The sequence below is a fragment of the Eurosta solidaginis genome, chromosome 4, assembly GCF_040869045.1.
Source record: "Eurosta solidaginis isolate ZX-2024a chromosome 4, ASM4086904v1, whole genome shotgun sequence".
NCBI lineage: Eukaryota > Metazoa > Arthropoda > Insecta > Diptera > Tephritidae > Eurosta > Eurosta solidaginis.
The window spans coordinates 268,042,375-268,059,521 of NC_090322.1; the positions used below are offsets into that span (position 1 = coordinate 268,042,375).

Here is a 17,147-nt window from a genome sequence, read left to right on the forward strand (position 1 = left end):
CAGCTATTTATATTTGCTTAATTTGACATTATCTTCTACTACTGATATATTAGTTATTTAAAATTTGTTGGCTTTATATTTTGTTTTAAATTTTTTTTATTTATTTTTCTATCTAGTCTGTAAGATTTTGTGATCATAGACTGAATAAACTAAACATAAGAGCAAATCTTTGACACTCCCAAATTTAAAATTCAGGACAGGTTGCTTTTAAGAAGGAAATCGAGGAATAATTCAATCCCCTTCAGCGAAAATTGTAGCAAAAAAAGTACTACACGTATTGAATGCCAACAGGTTTTGAGAAAATTATTAATTATTTACGCCATATTTGTCATTATTTCAGAATTTGTTTGAAAAAGACCGTACTTAAAAGAGTTTTATTCAAAAACACTATCTCAGTTTTTGTTTTAAAACCACCCCATCTTAGCATAAATTCAATACATTTTGACCGGAAGTAGGGCGTTTATGACAAGAAATCTGTGATAGGGCATTGAGATAGGTCGAGTTAGAATTGGCAGCCGATTTAGGGTGATACTCAACTCAGCAGTCGACATATACTCACAAAAAGGAGTTCGCTTTGTCTCTACTTCACATTTTTCATTTAGCCGAGTAACAATTTTGGATCTATTGTAATTTAAAAATGGTATTCGATCACGGATCGTGTGTCACGATACGGCTCCAGGATTTTACTTTGATAGAAGGGTGTAGGTTATAATTAAAAATTCTTTTTCTTAAAACGTATTTTGAATTATATTTTATTTTGATCTTTTTAAATCTTTTATTTTACCAACTTCAAACAATGAAAATTTTTGATAATTGAATAATCAATATTGAAAATTATAATATTGATAAAACATTTTAAAATTACACAGTTCAAAGTAACTAAAATACAAAGTTAAATAAAAATAATAAGAACCCTACATTACTACTCGCCAGTTGTAGGTTATAATTAAAAATTCTTTTTCTTAAAACGTATTTTGGATTATATTTTATTTTGATCTTTTTAATTCTTTTATTTTACCAACTTCAAACAATGAAAATTTTTGATAATTGAATAATCAATATTGAAAATTATAATATTGATAAAACATTTTAAAATTACACAGTTCAAAGTAACTAAAATACAAAGTTAAATAAAAATAATAAGAACCCTACATTACTACTCGCCAGTTGTAGGTTATAATTAAAAATTCTTTTTCTTAAAACGTATTTTGGATTATATTTTATTTTGATCTTTTTAATTCTTTTATTTTACCAACTTCAAACAATGAAAATTTTTGATAATTGAATAATCAATATTGAAAATTATAATATTGATAAAACATTTTAAAATTACACAGTTCAAAGTAACTAAAATACAAAGTTAAATAAAAATAATAAGAACCCTACATTACTACTCGCCAGTTGTAGGTTATAATTAAAAATTCTTTTTCTTAAAACGTATTTTGGATTATATTTTATTTTGATCTTTTTAATTCTTTTATTTTACCAACTTCAAACAATGAAAATTTTTGATAATTTAATAATCAATGTTGAAAATTAAAATATTGATAAAACATTTTAAAACAAGTAAGGAAGGTTAAGTTCGGGTGTAACCGAACAATACATACTCAGTTGAGAGCTATGGTGACAACATAAGGGAAAATAACCATGTAGGAAAATGAACCTAGGGTAACCCTGGAATGTGTTTGTATGACATGTGTATCAAATGAAAGGTATTAAAGAGTATTTTATGAGGGAGTGGGCCATAGTTCTATAGGTGGACGCCATTTAGGGATATAGCCATAAAGGTGGATCAGGGTTGACTCTAGAATGCGTTTGTACGATATGGGTATCAAATGAAAGGTGTTAATGAGTATTTTAAAAGGGAGTAATCCTTAGTTCCATAGGTGGACGCCGTTTCGAGATATCGCCATAAAGGTGGACCAGGGGTGACCCTAGAATTTGTTTGTACAATATGGGCATCAAACGAATGGTGTTAATGAGTATTTTAAAAGGGAGTGGGCCTTAGTTCTATAGGTGGATGCCGTTTCGAAATATCGCCATAAAAGTGGACCAGGGGTAACTCTAGAATGTGTTTGTACGCTATGGGTATCAAATTAAAGGTATTAATGAGGGTTTTAAAAGGGAGTGGTGGTTGTTGTATAAGTGGTCGCATTTTCGAGATATCGCCATAAAGGTGGACCAGGGGTGACCCTAGAATTTGTTTGTACAATATGGGTATCAAAAGAAAGGTGTTAATGAGTATTTTAAAAGGGAGTAATCCTTAGTTCCATAGGTGGACGCCGTTTCGAGATGTCGCCATAAAGGTGGAGCAGGGGTGACCCTAGAATTTGTACAATATGGGTATCAAAAGAAAGGTGTTAATGAGTTTTTTAAAAGGGAGTAATCCTTAGTTCCATAGGTGGACGCCGTTTCGAGATATCGCCATAAAGGTGGGCCAGGGGTGACCCTAGAATATGTTTGTACAATATGGGCATCAAACGAAAAGAGTTAATGAGTATTTTAAAAGGGAGTGGGCCTTAGTTCTATAGATGGACGCCTTTTCGAGGTATCGCAATAAAGGTGGACCAGGGGTGACTCTATACTTTGTTTGTGCGATATGGGTAACAAATGAAAGGTGTTAATGAGTATTTTTAAAAGGGAGTGGGCCTTCGTTCTAGAGGTGTTCGCCTTTTCGAGATAGCGCCATAAAGGTGGACCAGGGGTGACTTCAGAATATGTTTGTACGATATGGGTATCAAATGAAAGGTGTTAATGAGTATTTTAAAAGGGCGTGGGGCTTAGTTCTATAGGTGGACGCCTTTTCGAGATATCGCCATAAAGGTGGACCAGGGGTGACTCTAGAATGAGTTTGTACGATATGGGTATCAAATTAAAGGCATTAATGAGAGTTTTAAAAGGGAGTGGTGGTAGTTGTATATGTGAAGACGTTTTCCAGATATCGACCAAAATGTGGACCAGGGTGACCCAGAACATCATCTGTTGGATACCGCTAATTTATTTATATATGTAATACCTGCCAAGATTTTAAGGGTTTTTTATTTCGCCCTGCAGAACTTTTTCATTTTCTTCTACTTAATATGGTAGGTGTCACAACCATTTTATAAAGTTTTTTCTAAAGTTATATTTCGCGTCAATAAAACAATCCAATTACCTTACCATGTTTCATCCCTTTTTTCGTATTTGGTATAGAATTATGGCATTTTTTTCATTTTTCGTAATTTTCGATATCGAAAAAGTGGGCATGGTCATAGTCGGATTTCGTTCATTTTTCATACCAAGATAAAGTGAGTTCAAGTAAGCACGTGAACTAAGCTCATAAAAGATATATCGATTTTTGCTCAAGTTATCGTGTTAACGGCCATGCGGAAGGACAGACGGACGACTGTGTATAAAAACTGGGCGTGGCATCAACCGATTCCGCCCCATCACAGAAAAGAGTTAACGTCATAAAATCTATGCCCCTACCAAATTTCAAAAGGATTGGTTAATTTTTGTTCGACTTATGGCGTTAAAAGTATCCTAGGCAAATAAAATGAAAAAGGGCGGAGCCACGCCCATTTTGAAATTTCCTTTTATTTTTGTATTTTGTTGCACCACGTCATTACTGGAGTTGAATGTTCACAAAATTTACTTATATACTGTAAAGATATTAAATTTTTTGTTAAAATTTTACTTAAAAAAAATTTTTTTTTTTTAAAGTGGGCGTGGTCCTTCTCCGATTTTGCTAATTTTTATTAAGCGTACATATAGTAATAGGAGTAACGTTTCTGCCAAATTTCATCATGATATCTTCAACGACTGCCAAATTACAGCTTGCAAAAGTTTTAAATTACCTTCTTTTAAAAGTGGGCGGTGCCACGCCCATTGTCCAAAATTTTACTAATTTTCTATTCTGCGTCATAAGTTCAACTCATCTACCAAGTTTCGTCGCTTTATCTGTCTTTTGTAATGAATTATCGCACTTTTTCGGTTTTTCGAATTTTTCGATATCGAAAAAGTGGGCGTGGTTATAGTCCGATATCGTTCATTTTAAATAGCGATCTGAGATGAGTGCTCAGGAACCTACATACCAAATTTCATCAAGATACCTCAAAATTTACTCAAGTTATCGTGTTAACGGACGGACGGACGGACGGACATGGCTCAATCAAATTTTTTTTCGATCCTGATTATTTTGATATATGGAAGTCTGTATCTATCTCGATTCCTTTATATATGTGAGCTCTGCTCAACTGAGTATAATTACAAAGTTCAAAGTAACTAAAATACAAAGGTAAATAAAAACAATAAGAATCCTACAAAGGGTTCAGCTTATGTACGGGATTGCGACACACGGAGTGCATTTACCTATTTATTCTGAAACTTCGGAAAGCTCACTTCAGTTTGAGTATTCATATATCGTTCCGGATAACCGTTAATTTGGAATATTCGAAACATGTTCGCATGTTCGATTTCCTTTATTCATCCCCACTTATAGATAATGGTATATTTAATAAATTTACCATATTAGTACTTATACGGAAATTGAAAATTGTTTAGTTTACCTCCTATTTCTAAACTACTACAAAAGTTTGCAAAGAAACCGCACAGTTAATGGGCGTCTGAACTCTGTTAGGGTATACAAAGTTACGTAATTTTTTTTGGCAAACAATTCGAGTAGGGGTTATATATAGGTATTATATTTCTAAACGTATAGTAAAATCTACACCTATCGTAGTAGAATTCAAAAGCAGTTATGTAGACATGTAGCAGTTAGAGAGACAACCCTCTAAATTATGCATGCCGAACTTCCAGAATAATGGAAAACGTCAACGGGATGAGAACACGTGAATATTCATTTCATCATGATATTATTCATCTCCTAGTATCTACACATATTTATATAATGCAACAATGTGTCACGAGATATAAAAGAGGAAATGAGAATGGAATACGGGTCGACAACTACTATAAACAACCAATACAAGCACATCTATTTTCATTCAGTAATAGGAAAACCCGTAATCGAATGAGCTAATACTACGTTTCCACCAAACTCAAACTCCGTGTTTGCCAACCTTTTCATGCTAAATATCTTGACAGAAATTGAATTTTTCATTTTCGCGTTAGAATTATTGATATTGAGGACCTCTCTCTATATTTTTTGGCATGTTTTAGCCGCCGTATGAATTAGGCAAACACGGAGTTTGGGTTTGGTGCATACATGTTAAATTGCAATTAGAATTAGTAATTGATGCAATTGGTTTATATTCTCTAATTCATTAAACAATTAGAAATAGTCAACTAATTGCCATTAGATAATTGAAATTTTTATTCTAATGGTAAATCTAATTGCAATTAGTTGCCATTAGCAAAAAATTGGGTTACCTTTACAATTAGAAATGTAGTTGACTTCTGCTAATGCAATTAGATATTCAATTAATTGCATTAGCAGAAGTCAACTACATTTCTAATTGTAAAGGTAGCCCAATTTTTTTGCTAATGGCAACTAATTGCAATTAGTTTTACCATTAGAATAAAAATTTCAATTATCTAATGGGAATTAGTTGACTATTTCTAATTGTTTAATGAATTAGAGAATTTCGCAAATGAAGGTTAATTAGCAATCATTAACATTATCTAATCATTACTTAACATCTATGGTTTGGTGGAAACGTAGTATAAGATCCCGCATTCCGGAATTGTTGTATTTGTAATCGAATTTGAAAAGAAAGTTTGATGACGTAGCGCTTTTGAAATTTTTCGATTTATTACATTTCTCTCAAGTTTCGCTACCAGTGTTCGGAGTATTTAAAACTGTTACCTGAACAAACGACTACGCCCGAGTAAAAATTAAATTTTTGGAGTATATTTTTTCTTCCTTTTTGAAAGCGGGCGAACAACTAACATAAAATTGATTTCGTGGCTTGGCAAACCTTTCGATTGGGTTTTTGCCATAAAATGTTTCTTAGTAAACAAGTTATCTGCCTTATCAGATGCACATGGAGTCGGCATAAAACGTGTAGGACGACCAATTAATGCTCCCATAAGCACACCACATTCTGGATGAAAAGTGGGCTCTATCTCCACGGATATTCATCGCGAAAAAATATTATTATTATTTTCGGCTTACCATACATATTTTATGCTGTTTTAATGACAGAAGGTTTCAAGACCGGGGCAGATTCCTGTAGGAACGATAATGGCGACCTGGTAACTGACGTACATAGTGTGGGGGAAGACGAACCCGATACCCCGATCGCCGATGATGAAAAACACTCCCGGCATCCAATATCATGGCTAAAAAACCACAAGGTGCCAAGTAATGAAGGGATACCCGCCGGGCTATTCAAACATAGAGGCGAAGATAAAGAAGCGAAAAAAGTGGGTCTTGTAGTAAATTTGGACAAGAGGAAGTACTTGCTGTCATCATGGCTTTTGTAGCTACGTCACTTTTGACGGATATAAATTCGATACTGTGAATGATTTCGTTCATTTTAGAAGCAGCATTAAAAGCAAAAACAATGTCGGATTAGAAATTATGATTTGCAAACGGAGAATAACTCTTGCCAACAAGTGCTTCTTCAGGCAATTGAAAAGTAAAGTCCTCTCTCGACGAACAATATTCTCGCTCTACAAGTAACTCATCATACCTGTCCTGATGTACGGCTCGGAATTATGGAAGGTGTCGAGAGAAGATGAAATGGCTCTTGGAGTATTCGAGAGAAAAGTTCTACGGAAGGTTTATAGTTCTATCCGTGATGTCGACGGCGAGTGTCGGAGGAGGTATAATGTGCGATAGTGCAGCGATTGAAAATCCAAAGGCTTTGCTAGCTAGGAAGATTTTACCTCGGTTTGTGCCCCCAATTGGCGACTGTTATCGCAAAGGTCAGCTAACCCTCACTGACTCAACGTACTTCAAGAAGTCCTGTATGTTGAATTTTGGCAGGATTTACGAAAAAAGTACAAAAACTGTGAGTAAAATGTCAACAAACATGTCTTAAGACATAAACAATGAATTCACATCATATCATCCAATCCTCACTTGTAAACCATCAGCTTTTCATAGATATACAATAAAAACTTCAACCAAAAGATATTAGGTAGTAATACTATTTGGTTTTCAACTCGACCCAAATAAACCTTTGAGATAAAAAATGTAGTAGGAGGTAAGAACGGAGCAAAATACTCCGATTGGAATAAAGTCTGAACACTGCGTCGGTAATAAAACATGTTGTCAAAAACGTGACGTCACGCCGAGAAGATTTATTTCACGGCTAACTATGATTTTTTACTCTCTCATGTTTTAATGCGGTATCTGTTTACTGGTTCATAGGAAATCCTCTGTTGAACGATGCAATAAAAAATCAAGAAGAAAACGAGTGCACTGCCGTGAAGGGATCAGGTGAAAGAAAATAGTGTGGTCAATTTGCAACATACTATCCCATTGTCTGTAGGCATTCTACTTAAGTAGTGCAGTAATGTTAACCTTAATTTTTTTGCGAAATCATTAAATAAATTACAAGGTAAGAAAGCAATAAACTAACTCGACAACGTTTTAATTGACGGCAGAGACATAGAACCAGTGTCTGAATGTGCGCACGCTTCGAAGTTCTAATATCGACTCGCACAACTAAGTTGTGGCAGCCAAACTCCCACATGGCTCTGCGTACCGAAGAATTCGACAGCTAATGATTACTCCGCTCAGCCATCACACCTCCTCACAGAAAGAGATGCGCCTTCTTTGAAGAAAGTTAAAGGAGGAAGGTGCGTGGGAAAAGTCCGTGGTGATGGCATATGAAACCATGGTAAACTCCTGCAGAAACGTTTATAACGACCTGGCAACCGACGGACTGGGAGTGCTTAAGTTATGGAGGGTACCACTTCTTATTGATAGATAGTGAGGGAGGTAACGAAGCTGATACCCCAATAAAGTGAAACTGGCAATACACTAGCTAAAGATAACCAAGGCATCAAGTAGGCACGGACTACCCGCCAAACTTGCACCAACACCTTTGCAAAATATAGTGGGACGACCGATTACCTTCCAATTTGCATTAGAGTGCGCTCAATACACAATAGGGGCGGTACCGCCAACCGGGCTAATGGCGGAATTACGCTGCCTAGTTTAGGAAATCCGGTTCTATCTGCAGTAATTCGCGGAAGACTGGCACGTGCTACCTTTTAAGTCGACTGTGAGGCGGCTTTTGACAGCCCGAAAATAACATGCCCATCTGCAGTGGCGTGGCTGCAAAAGTTGGATGCCCAAAATGTTTCTTTTAATCCAGCAAGTATTAAATTTAACACCAGTCAAACGCAGTGTCTGTATTATTTTTGGTCGGGCGTCAGTTCTATACCCGCAGTAGATAAGTTTGATATATAGTGAGACTACTTCAGTTATGCGTTTGGAATTTACATCAACGTAAACATGTCCAAAAAGTTTTAGGTATCCCATCATATTCAGACCGCCGTTAAGGGAATTTCTCAACAACTGAGTAGCCCGCGAGGTTGACATATTGCAGATTTGGGTAAATGGGTAATTATTGTTTTTATCCAGTGCCTAAAGTTTTTCCACCAACTCTTTGTTATGTTATATTCAGAGATCCAGTAACTCTTACGTTCAATGTTGTTGTTGTTGTTGTAGCAGTGCTTTGTCCCACCTAACAGCCGCGACCGATCACAAATTGTCATCAATATCCTCTAACGGGAGTCCAAGGAAACTTGCAGTTTCAACAGGGGTGGACCATAATGAAAGGGGTGTTAGAGGCGTTGGTTCCACATTACAATTAAAGAGATGGTTGGTGTAATGTGGGGACACATTGCAAGCGGGGCATACATTTTGTATGTCGGGGTTGATTTTGGATAGGTAAGAGTTTAACCTGTTACAGTATCTAGAACGAAGTTGAGCAAGAGTGACACCCGTTTCCCTGGGGAGTATGCGTTCCTCTTCCACAAGTTTTGGGTACTTTTCTTTGAGTACTGGATTCACCGGGCAATTCCTGACATAAAGGTCCGACGCCTGTTTGTGGAGTTCACCAAGGACCTGCTTGTGTTTTTTTGCTTCATACGGCTGTGTTCTCAGGTGCCGTATTTCCTCAAAATGCTTACGGAGATGACTCCTTAAGCCCCTAGACGGTGTTGGCTCATCAATCAGATGTCTGTTTGGATGACCAGGTTTCTGGGTATTCAACAGGAACTGTTTGGTTAGCATCTCATTTCTCTCCCTGATGGGGAGTATTCTCGCCTCATTATGTAGCTGGTGTTCTGGGGAAATAACAAGGCAGCCCGTGGCGATTCTGAGAGCAGTATTTTGGCAGGCCTGTAGCTTCTTCCAGTGGGTAGTTTTTAGGCTTGGCGACCATATGGGTGACGCGTAGCACGTAAACGGCTGGCCAATTGCTTTGTATGTAGTAATGAGCGTTTCTTTATCTTTTCCCCAGGTACTGCCAGCAAGGGATTTGAGGATTTTATTACGGCTCTGGATTTTCGGAGAAATTGCGGCTGCGTGCTCACCAAAATGTAGATCCTGATCAAACGTCACACCCAACATTTTGGGGTGTAGGACAGTCGGTAGCGTAGTGCCATCGACGTGGATGTTCAAAATGGTCGACATTTGGGACGTCCATGTTGTAAATAAGGTCGCGGAAGATTTAGTCGGTGATAATGCCAGGTTTCGCGAGGCGAAAAAACTGGAGAGATCAGAGAGGTAGCCGTTTATTCTGTTGCAGAGCTCATCGATCTGTGGGCCTGGGCCTGTGGCCATTATTGTGCAGTCATCGGCGTATGAAACGATATTGACTCCTTCTGGTGGTGAAGGTAGCTTAGATATGTAGAAATTAAACAAAAGTGGGGATAGGACACCACCCTGTGGCACCCCTTGTTTAATTCTTCTTGGTTTTGATGTTTCGTTTCTAAATTGCACCGATGCCTGCCGATCACCCAGATACTTTGCGGTCCACCTTTTAAGACATGGGGGAAGGGTAGACCCTTCCAGGTCTTGCAGTAACGTGCCATGGTTGACCGTATCAAAAGCTTTTGATAGGTCTAGCGCTACGAGTACTGTTCTATGGTGGGGGTTTTGATTTAAACCGCAATTTATCTGGGTGCTGATGGCATTTAGCGCGGTGGTGGTGCTATGGAGTTTTCTGAAGCTATGCTGATGAGAAGCTAGCTGCAAATTTGCTTGGAAGTAGGGGAGCAAAATGGCTTCAAGCGTATTTGCTACTGGCGATAGGAGAGATATCGGACGATACGACTCTCCTATGTTAGCTGGTTTCCCAGGCTTTAGTAGCGGGACCACCTTGGCCATTTTCCATTTTTCGGGTATGAAAAAGGTGGAAAGAGACATGTTGAAGACATGCGCTAAGTATTTAAAACCCTCTTTCCCTAGGCTTTTAAGCATCGGCATGGCTATGCCGTCTGGGCCCACTGCTTTCGATGGTTTAGCGTGACCAATGACATCTTCAACCTCTCTGGCGGTGTTGTTGTTGTTGTAGCAATGCTTCGCCCCACCTAGCAGCCGCGACCGATCACAAATTGTCATCAATTTCCTCTAACGGGAGTCCAAGGAAACTTGCTGTTTCAACAGGGGTGGACCATAAGGAAAGGGGTGTTAGAGGCGTTGGTTCCACATTACAATTAAAGAGATGGTTGGTGTCATGTGGGCACACATTGCAAGCGGGGCATACATTTTGTATGTCGGGGTTGATTCTGGATAGGTAAGAGTTTGACCTGTTACAGTATCCAGAACGAAGTTGAGCAAGAGTGACAGGCGTTTCCCTGGGGAGTATGCGTTCCTCTTCCGCGAGTTTTGGATACTTTTCTTTGAGTACTGGATTCACCGGGCAATTCCCGGCATAAAGGTCCGACGCCTGTTTATGGAGTTCACCAAGGACCTGCTTGTGTTTTTTCGCTTCATACGGCTGGGTTCTCAGGTGCCGTATTTCCTCAAAATGGTTACGGAGATGACTCCTTAAGCCCCTAGGCGGTGCTGGTTCATCCATCAGATGTCTGTTGGGATGCTCAGGTTTCTGGGTATTCAACAGGAACTGTTTGGTCAGCATCACATTTCTCTCCCCGATGGGGAGTATTCTCGCTCCATTATGCAGATGGTGTTCTGGGGACATAAGAAGACAGCCCGTCGCAATTCTGAGAGCAGTATTTTGCTACCGAATTTTAAGGCTTGGGTGACGCGTAGCACGTAATCGGCTGACTAATTGCTTTGTATGTAGTCATGAGCGTTTCTTTATCTTTTCCCCAAGTACTGGGATTTGAGGATTTTGTTACGGCTCTGAATTCTTGGAATAATTGCGGCTGCGTGCTCACCAAAATGTAGATCCTGATCAAACGTCACACCCAAGATTTTGGGGTGTAGGACAGTCGGTAGCATAGTGCCATCGACGTGGATGTTCAAAATGGTCGACATTTGGGACGTCCATGTTGTAAATAAGGTCGCGGAAGATTTAGTCGGTGATAATGCCAGGTTTCGCGAGGCGAAAAAACTGGAGAGATCAGGGAGGTAGCCGTTTATTTTATTGCATAGCTCATCGATCTTTGGGCCTGGGCCTGTGGCCATTATTGTGCAGTCATCGGCGTAGGAAACGATTGTGACTCCTTCCGGTGGTGAAGGTAGCTTAGATATGTAGAAATTAAACAAAAGTGTGGATAGGACACCACCCTGTGGCACCCCTTGTTTAATTCTCCTTGGTTTTGATGTTTCGTTTATAAATTGCACCGATGCCTGCCGACCACCCAGATAATTTGCGGTCCACCTTTTAAGACAAGGGGGAAGGGTAGACCCTTCCAGGTCTTGCAGTAACGAGTCATGGTTGACCGTATCAAAAGCTTTTGATAGGTCTAGCGCTACGAGTACTGTTCTATGATGGGGGTATTGATTTAAACCTCAATTTATCTGGGTGCTAATGGCATTTAGCGCGGTGGTAGTGCTATGGAATTTTATGAAACCATGCTGATGAGAGGCTAGCTGCAAATTTGCTTGGAAATAAGGGAGCAAAATTGCGTCAAGCGTCTTTGCCACTGGCGATAGGAGAGATATCGGACGATACGACTCTCCTATGTTAGCTGGTTTCCCAGGCTTTAGTAGCGAGGCCACCTTGGCCATTTTCCATTTCTCGGGTATGACAAAGGTGGAAAGAGACAGGTTGAAGACTTGCGCTAAATATTTGAAACCCTCTTCCCCTAGGCTTTTAAGCATCGGCATGGCTATGCCGTCTGGACCCACTGCTTTGGATGGTTTAGCACGACCAATGGCGTCCTCGACCTCTTTAGCGGTGATGGTGATTGGTGACGCGCTGAATTTGTGTTTATGTGCATGTCTATTGGCCCTCCGTCTATCATTGTCGACCGTAGAATGTATTATATATTGTCGGCAGAAAGCGCTGTTGTTGTTGTTGTAGCAATCCTCGCCCCACCTAATAGCCGTGTCCGATCACAAATTGTCATCAATATCCTCTAACGGGAGTCCAAGGAAACTTGCCGTTTCAACAGGGGTGGACCATAGGGAAAGGGTTATTAGAGGCGTTGGTTCCACATTACAATTAAAGAGATGGTTGGTGTCATGTGGGGACACTTTGCAAGAAAGCGCTCGCGCATTTTTTCGCATCCGACGGCACTTTATCGCCAAAGGCGATGGAAACTTTGTCTTTGTGCTTAGTCGGATTCGATAGGGACTTTACGGTGGACCAAAGTTTACCCACACCGGTAGAGAGGTTACAACCACTTAGGTGCTCCTCCTATTTCGCCTGCTTGTGTTCGTCCACAAGCAATCTGATGCGTTGGTTTATATCCCTTATTTGGGGGTCGCCTGGATCAAGCTGTCTTATAAGGTTACGTTCTCTCGCTAAGTTTGCGGCCTCCGCCGGGAAGTGGGGCCGGATTTCGGGAATTCTCCTGGCGGGAATGAAACGTGCCAGGCGGATTCAATGACGTTACGGAAGGCACGCTCTCCTTGGCGGGCATCAGTCGGGATAGGGAGGGCAGCAAAGAGGTTCTCTGTAAAAGATTTATATTCTTCGCACTTGCCTTTTTTTAAGTTAATGAAAGTGCGTTTTTCTGTGACGATGAAGTCGGCAGAAAGCTCGAGCAAAATAAGTATAGGAAGGTGGTCGGATGCCAATGTTACCATCAGCTGCCAGTTGACGCAGTTTACGAGTTCTGCGCTCACGATTGAGATATCTGGCGAACTGTGACAGCTTCCTACCACACGTGTGGGGGCGTCTCCGTTTATTGTGCAGAACGTCGTTTCTTCTACTTGATCCGCCAACATCTCACCCCTACTGTCCGCCCGCAGGTTTGAGTGCCATAGAATGGGCATTGAAATCGCCTAAGATGATGCGATTGTTGCCAGTAAGGTTCTGATATTAGGGCGGTATCCACTGGGGCAACAGGTGGCAGGAGGGATGTAGATGTTGATGATTTCTAGGTTTGCATCGCCTGACCGGACAGATAGGCCTTGAAGTTCTAAGACATTGTCCCTGCGGTCGATGCCAGGATCAAATATATAATATTGCACAGAGTTTGGTATGATAAACGCGAGGCCGCCTCCATTTCCGCTCTCGCGGTCTTTCCTGTGGACATTATACCCAGAGCAGGTCTGCAATGCAGATCTTGCTGTGAGTTTAGTCTCTTGAATCGCAGCAATGCGGATGTTGTGCCGCTTCATGAAATCGACTATCTCCGTAATCTTCCCAGTTAGTCCATTACAGTTTAACTGCAGAATTCTGAAGTGCATAAGGGGAGACGCCGCCACTCTGGGGGTAAGTGACGGGTGACTACGCCTGGGTTGTGGAAGGCCAGGACGCAACTGCTGTTGTGGCCCTAAGACTGGGCGTCCTTGGGCAAGCATTGGGGTACCCTGATGATTTGGGTGTGCGACCTGGCAACATGGCGCGATGAAACCCGTCTGGGGGTTGCCGTCGCGGAGACCAGAACATCTAGGAAAGTGGTACCACCCAAGGCAGGAGCTGCATTGGGCGGATATCGCAAACATATATATTCTGTGCTGGCAAACGGTGCAAACGGAGGTAGGGACTAAGAGTATGTTTCCCTGACCTACACGATTGCTGCCGGAAAAGAGGGGGGGGGGGGGGGGGGGGGGGGGGGGGGGGGGGGGGGGGGGGGGGGGGGGGGGGGGGATGGGGGAGGGGGGGGGAGAAGACGGGGGCAAGGGCTTATGCTCAGCATTGCTACCGACTCGACTAGTCGTAGTTGTTATGAGTAGTTATAGTAATTGGTGACGCGCTGAATTTATGTTTATGTGCGTGTCTGTTGGCCCGCCGTCTATCTTTGTCGACCGTAGAATGCATTACATATTGACGGCAGAAAGCGCTCGCGCATTTTTTCGAATCCGACAGCACTTTATCGCCAAAGGCGATGGAAACTTTGTCATTGCGCCTAGACGGATTCGATAGGGACCTTACGGTGGACCAAAGTTTACCCACACCGGCAGAGAGGTTTCAACCTCTTAGGTGCTCCTCCCATTTCGCCCGCTTGTGTTCATCCACAAGCAATCTGATGCGTTGGTTTATGTCCCTTATTTGGGGGTCGCCTGGGTCGAGCTGTCTTATAAGGTCACGTCCTCTCGCTAAATTTGCGAATGAAACGTGCCGAGGCGGATTCAGTGAACTTGCGGAAAGCACGCTCCCCTTGGCGGGCATCAGTCGGGATAGGGAGGGCAGCAAAGAGTTTGTCTGTAAAAGATTTGTATTCCTCCCACTTTCCTTTTTTAAAGTTTATGAAAGTGCGTTTTTCTGTAACGATGAAGTCGGCGGTACGCTCAAACGAAATAAGTATAGGCAGGTGGTCGAAGACCAGTGTCGATACACTTCCATCAAAATGTGATAATGCCCTCCGCTTTTACTACATCCCACATGATTTCAAGATATGATCCGTAGGTGGCGTTGATTTAATTTATTTTTTTGCAATTGTAAATTCAGTTCTTATCAATGCTTGGATGGACAAACCGGATTGTGCGCTCTCTCAACAGCAAACTGTGACTTCATCGGGACTTGTAATGAGTTTTCTTGATCCAACTATCATTCTAGCGGAATTGGCAACTTCTGTTGCTGAGTTTTGTGACGTTAGTAGAATAGGGCTGTAAATTTTATAAAGTTTACTGCTAACGAAATTTTTTTAGAAAACACGCGTTTCCTGCATAAGGCAAGAGGCATGGTGGAATCACAGCAAGAGGTTAACAACATTGCTCTTCATATTGAATTAATTTAAAGTAGAGTGCACTCGCTTACTCACACTACCAACAACCTCTTTTCATTGATTTCTTTTGTTTCTGCTCGCATAACATCGCCGTCGCGATTGTACGATACGACGCCGACTGTCATCACTGTGAACACATAACGCTACACCGGTAGTGCTAGATTTTTCCACACTACTTTACGCATTTGTATTTTTATTCGTCATATTTTTCTAGATATGTTTGTATATATACACTGCACAAGATTATTTTATCTTGTTTTCGATGGACAAATTTTCCGAAATATTTTTATTTAACGTATTACATTTTAATTAATTCAACTAATCTTAATGATTACTAAATTTCTTTCGACATATCACGAATTTAGTGCACTTCACAACCATGTGTAGACGGCGCCTGCGTTGGCGCTGGGCACTGCGTAGCCAAAGAGGATAAATATAATCCTCTTTATGTCTTTATCCTCTTTGCTAAAGCTATTCTCAGTAAACTTATTTTTGTGGCATTTCTTAAATTGTTTGCTTTTATACCTTGCGCACTTTATTTTGAATGCTTAATTCAATACATAATTCTTGTTTTACTATTTACTAACTGTTCCATACTTTCATTCGCAGTCATTTCGTATAACTGGAAAACTCATCGTCTATATACTCATTCTCCAAAAATATAATTTAAGTTGTTAATGCCGTGTCGATGGTATCTTTACTATGCACTAATGATACTTTTGTGTTTTACGCATAATTTTTATGAAAAAAAATTTACAATTTCACTTTCCCACGATTGCATTGAAATTTGCAAAGCCTTACGACTCCCCCTCGGGATGGATCGTTGTTCAACTTAACACGTACGATAGACAAATTCGTTCCACTCTATCGCTAGTTTTCACACGCTTCTAATTCCTTAATTCGAGGTATTTCACTTAAAATTTATCAAAGTCAGCCAAATATTATCACACCGGTTTAGTTTAAACCCAACTAAATTAATGCAAATTTAATTAGATCCAAAATAATTTAGTAATATTAACATTTACATTCTTTCGATACGCGCATAATGTCTGTAGTCGTTTCGCCTGCGTTTTGACATTTATTCGCCCATTGCTTTACATTTCCAATAACCACAGTTGCCTGCCATAATTATAACAAAGTAAATTAATCGGGAAGAAACTATCGATTATTTGGTAAATTTTCTACACAAATCATCTGCATAGATTGCGCTCTCACGAATTCAATATTGCTTCGTTCTGCGCATAAACGTCACAGTTGGCTGCATGAGCGAATGAAAGAAAGAAAAAAAAAAAACAAGAGCTAAAGGACGTATGAATTGCCCACAAAAAACAGCTATCTTATGTTTACATGTGCAATGCGCAATCTTCTTGTGTGATTTGTGATTTTTTATGACTGCTCTTCACACCTAATATTGAGGATCCCCAAGTGGCAACGCTGATCAGAAATGTCAATTCGCCATCTTAAAAAAAAAAAAAAGTATACGAGAGGAGAACACCACGTTGATCATCATACGCTGAATTAATAAGCTGCAGCATAGATGAATGGATTTGCAACTCTTTGTTTCGAGAGAGCGCTGTCAAAATGGACATTTTTTATAACATTTATCAATGATGCCACTCCAAACAAAAATGAATAGATCTGAAAATGGGGATTTTTGACATACATTTCGGCGATTATAGTTTCAATCATTTAATAAAATGATAGTCGTAAAATATTTATTTCCTTAAAGTTATTTTACAATAATACGACTAGTTAGAGTTAAATATAAACAAATCTAAGTAAACCTAACAATTCGATTAAATTAATTAGTCAAATATTGTAACGCATTTAACTCGCAGTGAAAACCATATATTCTTTTGAAATTTCAGTAAATCGGACCTATGATATAATAGTAAACATTATTTAATGGATAGAGCTTATCCTACATGTCTGGC

At 40.0% G+C, this 17,147-nt stretch overlaps 1 protein-coding gene across 18 annotated transcripts in view; it reads right to left on the minus strand.

Moving 5' to 3' along the window:
- The window catches only part of rictor (rapamycin-insensitive companion of Tor), a 152,828-nt gene extending 136,535 nt beyond the window's left edge, over nucleotides 1-16,293 (minus strand). For 8 of the 18 annotated variants that reach the window (XM_067786027.1, XM_067786010.1, XM_067786021.1 and 5 more), the window contains exon 1: nucleotides 15,250-16,276. Coding sequence is in view for 1 of the 18 variants with exons in the window: in XM_067786022.1 (XP_067642123.1) it covers nucleotides 15,811-15,826 (16 nt within the window). In the remaining 17 variants the exon portion in view is untranslated. Of the gene's footprint in view, nucleotides 1-15,249 lie in introns of all 18 variants that reach the window. The other 10 variants (XM_067786016.1, XM_067786014.1, XM_067786013.1 and 7 more) reach the window with 6 other exon arrangements.
- Nucleotides 16,294-17,147: the final 854 nt, after the last annotated feature.